The 6,784-nt window shown below is 45.8% G+C and overlaps 1 protein-coding gene across 1 annotated transcript; it reads right to left on the bottom strand.

The window, feature by feature from the left end:
* Positions 1-1,339: 1,339 nt before the first annotated feature.
* Positions 1,340-3,601, bottom strand: LOC144930387 (uncharacterized). The gene is made up of 2 exons (XM_078851944.1): positions 2,740-3,601; positions 1,340-2,152 (listed from the first exon to the last, which is right to left on the bottom strand). Exons 1-2 carry the CDS (start codon positions 3,320-3,322, stop codon positions 1,611-1,613), a joined length of 1,125 nt encoding a protein of 374 aa, XP_078708070.1. The 5' UTR covers positions 3,323-3,601; the 3' UTR covers positions 1,340-1,610.
* Positions 3,602-6,784: the final 3,183 nt, after the last annotated feature.

The raw sequence follows: 6,784 nt of genomic DNA, 5'->3' as shown, positions 1-6,784 counted from the left end.
CAACGGCAGACAATCGTTCCGCGCCTTTTTTCTGTGCGGACGCCATACCAAGGCAAGCATGGAGGCCGCTGAGCTCATTTTGGCAATTAGGAGCACATCAACCACCACACGCATTATCCAGCAGTATATACAGCACCAGAACATGGCAACGTGATACCGGGCGAGGAGGCGACGTCAGCGCGGTCCCGTGAGTGATCAGGACATGGACACAGATTTCTCTGAAAGCATGGGCCCTGACAATGCATGCATCATGGTGCTAATGGGGCAGGTTCATGCTGTGGAACGCCGATTCTGGGCTCGGGAAACAAACACAGACTGGTGGGACCACATAGTGTTGCAGGTCTGGGACGATTCCCAGTGGCTGCGAAACTTTCGCATGCGTAAGGGCACTTTCATGGAACTTTGTGACTTGCTTTCCCCTGCTCTGAAGCGCATGAATACCAGGATGAGAGCAGCCCTCACAGTTGAGAAGCGAGTGGCGATAGCCCTGTGGAAGCTTGCAACGCCAGACAGCTACCGGTCAGTTGGGAATCAATTTGGAGTGGGCAAATCTACTGTGGGGGCTGCTGTTATGCAAGTAGCTCACGCAATCAAAGATCTGCTGATATCAAGGGTAGTGACCCTGGGAAATGTGCAGGTCATAGTGGATGGCTTTGCTGCAATGGGATTCCCTAACTGTGGTGGGGCTATAGACGGAACCCATATCCCTATCTTGGCACCGGAGCACCAAGCCGCCGAGTACATAAACCGCAAGGGGTACTTTTCGATAGTGCTGCAAGCTCTGGTGGATCACAAGGGACGTTTCACCAACATCAACGTGGGATGGCCGGGAAAGGTGCATGACGCTCGCATCTTCAGGAACTCTGGTCTGTTTCAAAAGCTGCAGGAAGGGACTTTATTCCCAGACCAGAAAATAACTGTTGGGGATGTTGAAATGCCTATATGTATCCTTGGGGACCCAGCCTACCCCTTAATGCCATGGCTCATGAAGCCGTACACAGGCAGCCTGGACAGTAGTCAGGAGCTGTTCAACTACAGGCTGAGCAAGTGCAGAATGGTGGTAGAATGTGCATTTGGACATTTAAAGGCGCGCTGGCGCAGTTTACTGACTCGCTTAGACCTCAGCGAAACCAATATTCCCACTGTTATTACTGCTTGCTGTGTGCTCCACAATATCTGTGAGAGTAAGGGGGAGACATTTATGGCGGGGTGGGAGGCTGAGGCAAATCGCCTAGCTGCTGGTTACGCGCAGCCAGACACCAGGGCGGTTAGAAGAGCACAGGAGGGCGCGGTACGCATCAGAGAAGCTTTGAAAACCAGTTTCATGACTGGCCAGGCTACGGTGTGAAAGTTCTGTTTGTTTCTCCTTGATGAAACCCCCCGCCCCTTGGTTCACTCTACTTCCCTGTAAGCTAACCACCCTCCCCTCCTCCCTTTAATCACCGCTTGCAGAGGCAATAAAGTCATTGCTGCTTCACAGTCATGCATTCGTTATTCATTCATCACACAAATAGGGAGATGACTACCAAGGTATCCCAGGAGGGGTGGTGGAGGAGGGAAGGAAAATGCCACACAGCACTTTAAGCACAGCACTTTAAAAGTTTACAACTTTAAAATTTATTGAATGACAGCCTTCTTTTTTTTGGGCAATCCTCTGTGGTGGAGTGGCTGGTTGGCCGGAGGCCCCCCCATCGCGTTCTTGGGCGTCTGGGTGTGGAGGCTATGGAACTTGGGGAGGAGGGCGGTTGGTTACAGAGGGGCAGCAGTGGCAGTCTGTGCTCCAGCTGCCTTTGCTGCAGCTCAACCATACACTGGAGCATTCTGGTTTGGTCCTGCAGCAGCCTCAGCATTGAATCCTGCCTCCTCTCATCACGCTGCCGCCACATTTGAGCTTCAGCCCTGTCTTCAGCCCGCCACTTACTCTCTTCAGCCCGCCACTTACTCTCTTCAGCCCTCCACCTCTCCTCCCGGTCATTTTGTGCTTTCCTGCACTCTGACATTATTTGCCTCCACGCATTCGTCTGTGCTCTGTCAGTGTGGGAGGACAGCATGAGCTCGGAGAACATTTCATCGCGAGTGCGTTTTTTTTTCTTTCTAAGCTTCACTAGCCTCTGGGAAGGAGAAGATCCTGTGATCATTGAAACACATGCAGCTGGTGGAGAAAAAAAAAGGGACAGCGGTATTTAAAAAGACACATTTTATAAAACAGTCGCTACACTCTTTCAGGGTAAACCTTGCTGTTAACATTACATACATAGCACATGTGCTTTCGTTACAAGGTCGCATTTTGCCTCCTCCCACCGCGTGACTACCCCCTCAACCTTCCCCCCTCCCTGTGGCTAACAGCGGGGAACATTTCTGTTCAGCCACAGGCAAACAGCCCAGCAGGAATGGGCACCTCTGAGTGTCCCTGAAGAAAAGCGCTCTATTTCAACCAGGTGACCATGAATTATATCTCACTCTCCTGAGGATAACACAGAGAGATAAAGAACGGATTTTGGTTGAATGCCAGCAAACATACACTGCAATGCTTTGTTCTACAGTGATTCCCGAGTACGTGTTACTGGCCTGGAGTGGTAAAGTGTTCTACCATGAAGGACGAAATAAGGCTGCCCTCCCCAGAAACCTTTTGCAAAGGCTTTAGGACTACATCTAGGAGAACCGCAAATGCCAGGGCAAAGTAATCCTTTCACATGCTTGCTTTTAAACCATGTATAGCATTTTAAAAGGTACACTCACCAGAGGTCCCTTCTCCGCCTGCTGGGTCCAGGAGGCAGCCTTGGGTGGGTTCGGGGGGTACTGGCTCCAGGTCTAGGGTGAGAAACAGTTCCTGGCTGTCGGGAAAACCGGTTTCTCCGCTTGCTTGCTGTGAGCTATCTACAACCTCCTCCTCATCATCATCTCCTTCGTCCCCAAAACCTGCTTCCGTATTGCCTCCATCTCCATTGAAGGAGTCAAACAACACGGCTGGGGTAGTGGTGGCTGAACCCCCTAAAATGGCATGCAGCTCATCATAGAAGCGGCATGTTTGGGGCTCTGACCCAGAGCGGCTGTTCGCCTCTCTGGTTTTCTGGTAGGCTTGCCTCAGCTCCTTCAGTTTCACGCGGCACTGCTTCGGGTCCCTGTTATGGCCTCTGTCCTTCATGCCCTGGGAGATTTTCACAAAGGTTTTGGCATTTCGAAAACTGGAACGGAGTTCTGATAGCACGGATTCCTCTCCCCAAACAGCGATCAGATCCCGTACCTCCCGTTCGGTCCATGCTGGAGCTCTTTTGCGATTCTGGGACTCCATCATGGTCACCTGTGCTGATGAGCTCTGCATGGTCACCTGCAGCTTGCCACACTGGCCAAACAGGAAATGAGATTCAAAAGTTTGCGGTTCTTTTCCTGTCTACCTGGCCAGTGCATCTGAGTTGAGAGTGCTGTCCAGAGCGGTCAGAATGGAGCACTCTGGGATAGCTCCCGGAGGCCAATACCATCGAATTGTGTCCACAGTACCCCAAATTCGAGCCGGGAACGTCGATTTAAGTGCTAATCCACTTGTCAGGGGTGGAGTAAGGAAATCGATTTTAAGAGCCCTTTAAGTCGAAATAAAGGGCTTCACTGTGTGGACGGGTGCAGGTTTAAATCGATTTAACGTTGCTAACTTCGACCTAAAGTCCTAGTGTAGACCAGGGCTAAGCTATCTAGTGTAGACATGGCCTCAGGCACATAAGCCTCCTGACCGGACTCCAGGAGAGGATTCCCAGTTGTGGATTGCTAGCAGAGGTGCCTCCCTGCAGTTCAGCTTTAGGCTGAGAAGGCCAGTGCTTCGGATACACCTCTATCATTGGCATCTCCTGTTGTGTTTAAAACAGACATCCTCAAACACAAGGCAAGTATTTATTATCCCCACAACATGAGTTACGACATTATCTGTCGTAGAGGTGTGTATCATCGCCCCTTTACTCCTACTGCATGCGCCACGTACTTTGCTGTCAATCATAGATTCATAGATTCATAGATATTTAGGTCAGAAGGGACCATTATGATCATCTAGTCTGACCTCCTGCACAATGCAGGCCACAGAACTTCACCCACCACTCCTAAAAAAGACCTCACACCTATATCTGTGCTATTGAAGTCCTCAAATTGTAGTTTGAAGACCTCAAGGAGCAGAGAATCCTCCAGCAAGTGACCCATGCCCCATGCTACAGAGGAAGGCGAAAAACCTCCAGGGCCTTCCAATCTGCCCTGGAGGAAAATTCCTTCCCGACCCCAAATATGGCGATCAGCTAAACCCTGAGCATATGGGCAAGATTCATCAGCCAGATACTACAGAAAATTCTTTCCCGGGTAACTTGGATCTTACCCCATCTAAAAACCCATCACAGGCCTCAGGTATGTCTAGACATTCCATTAATTGCTATGGAACATTCGCAGAATGACAGTAGCCACGAAGGACCAACGATGAAAGAGTAAAAAAGGTAGAGGTAGAGCTCCCCTAAGCAACACATCAGTAAGTCTCGCTTTGAAAAAGCCAATGACTGAATCATGCATCAGCTGCAGCCTTATATCCCAGTATTTCCAATATACCCATAGAGATTGGGCAGGGCTCTCACAGCCCTGAAGAGACCATAAAGTCTCTCAGGAGTCCCCTACAAAAACAGTGAAAAACTCATATGTAAGGCATACACAACCGCATGTGTGTCAGACTACTTCAGCTGTCAGTGTCAGAACTATTTAAAAGTGTGATGAGGGTTTTTATTAGACTATGATACACTCTGAGTTCCTCTGCCAACTTGTCCTATTGCCCACCGGTTGTCATAAATAAAGGACACCTGCTGCTGCATTATTCCACAACCCAGGCTGGGGGATGGGCTCTTGAAGCAAAACATGACAGATGATTCTGGCCTCAGACCAAGTCTCTGGCATGACATGATACTCAAATATACCACTCCTTTGCATCAGAGAAAAGTGTTCTTGCTGTATCTCCTAGGAACAAACAGCTGTGGGAACCGAAAAAGTGTCTGCATTCATTTTCCTATGTAAATGTAAGAATAGTCAATTTCAGGGAAAACAGATGGTTTATGCGCTGCAAATTTGCTGGCATTTGACACTAGCAGCTATAGTTTCACAAAAATTAAATGTACGGTGAGCTTCTGAAAGAAATCCTTTAAATTTGGGGACTAAGCTCCAGCGATGTGAGCGATGTTTATCCTTTGATCTCACAGTGCTTCATATACATTATTAATCAAACTTTCCAACAGCCCTATAGTTAAGTATTAGTTAACAGTAGTTAAGTATTAGTTTATCCAGCTGTAAGAAAGATATAAGGCAGCACAGATAGGTTAAGGGAGTTACCTACCATTATACAGTGTGTCACAATTCTGAGTCCTCAGCACTAACCCCTAGGCAATTTTCTTTAGTATTGTTTTAAACCATTCTTTGCTACTTAATCCCTTGTGTGCCCTGTCCTCATCTGTGTGCCCAGGCCATTACTTTGGAAAGTGAAGCCATTATTTTTAATAGCATGGTAACATAGTTGGGCAATTTGAGTTCCCTTTCAGAGGTTTTATACTGCACGAAAGAGATTTGCAAGCAATCCTCAAACCCAATCACCAGTGGCAGTTGTGAAAGGTGCTAGGTGCATGAAGGAGTCTATATACCTAGTGACTTGTGTTTTCATGCTTGACAAAAACTTACTCTTTACCAATATAGCAATTCTCACACGGCTTCACAAATAGTAGATAATTAAACTTTACAACCCTGAGAGGTACATAAACTATATATATTTTCCTGAAAAAATATCAGAGAGTAATGTGACTTGGCAGGGTCACACAGTGCAAATCATCAGAGTTGGGTATCAAATCTAAGAATACTGAATCACAGTCCTCTTTGCTGGATACAAATGGGGTTTGAGGGAGGAATTTCTATTTCCTCTCTTTTCAGTGAAAGCCTCTATTCAAAAGTCTGCCCAGCATACTTTTAGGTGTTGTAATGAACAATAATAATCCAGGAGCAAACCAGGGCAGCAACCATTAGAAATACATTTTCAGTCTGTAGAGAAAAGTTAGGTATACTGTAAAGAATACAAGATTTATATAAAAGTTTGGAAGACGGATAGGGGTATCTGAACTATTATGAATCATACAAAACTTTAAGGCACTTTTACTGAAATGGTCTAGCTTCTTCATATTCTGCATTTTAAAAGTCTGAATTACGTCTTTCTATTGTATACAGTTATATAATGATAATCTGGGGGAACATGTACAATGTTTGCATGGAGTATTGCTATTGGTTAACCAGCAGATGTTTATTTACAATATTGATGTATTTCAGTGTCAAAGGTAATATGTTATTTCACATAAAAAGGAAGTGGGGAGAAAGCACAGACACTTATATAATGTTTAGAAAAAAATATATATATAAAAAAGAAATGTTTACCTATATCTCTTGATCCTGCTTTGGTTTATTAATATGCAGGCTGCAATGCTTTTAGCTATTGAAATCTAGAGATCACAATATTTTTAGCCTGTTTAGAAAAAATCCCCTTTAGATTCAAAAGTTGAAATGATATGAGGAGTAAAATTAATCACTGGAGCAGAGAAGATTATCTGTTTGTTTTTTTTTAGATAAAGAACATTTTAGTCTTTAAACCTGCTCATGAGAAGCGATGTTTCCATGTATATTCTAAGCACACGAGAAGAATCACAAGAAATTAACATCCAATTTTAAAAGTCACAATGTATCACATAACTTGGTATTTGTAGAGCTGTAACAGATCATTCCTATGTATTTACCC

This window comes from Lepidochelys kempii, chromosome 3, assembly GCF_965140285.1.
Source record: "Lepidochelys kempii isolate rLepKem1 chromosome 3, rLepKem1.hap1, whole genome shotgun sequence".
In the NCBI taxonomy this organism is placed as follows: domain Eukaryota; kingdom Metazoa; phylum Chordata; order Testudines; family Cheloniidae; genus Lepidochelys; species Lepidochelys kempii.
This window is presented reverse-complemented; position numbering and strand designations above follow the sequence as displayed.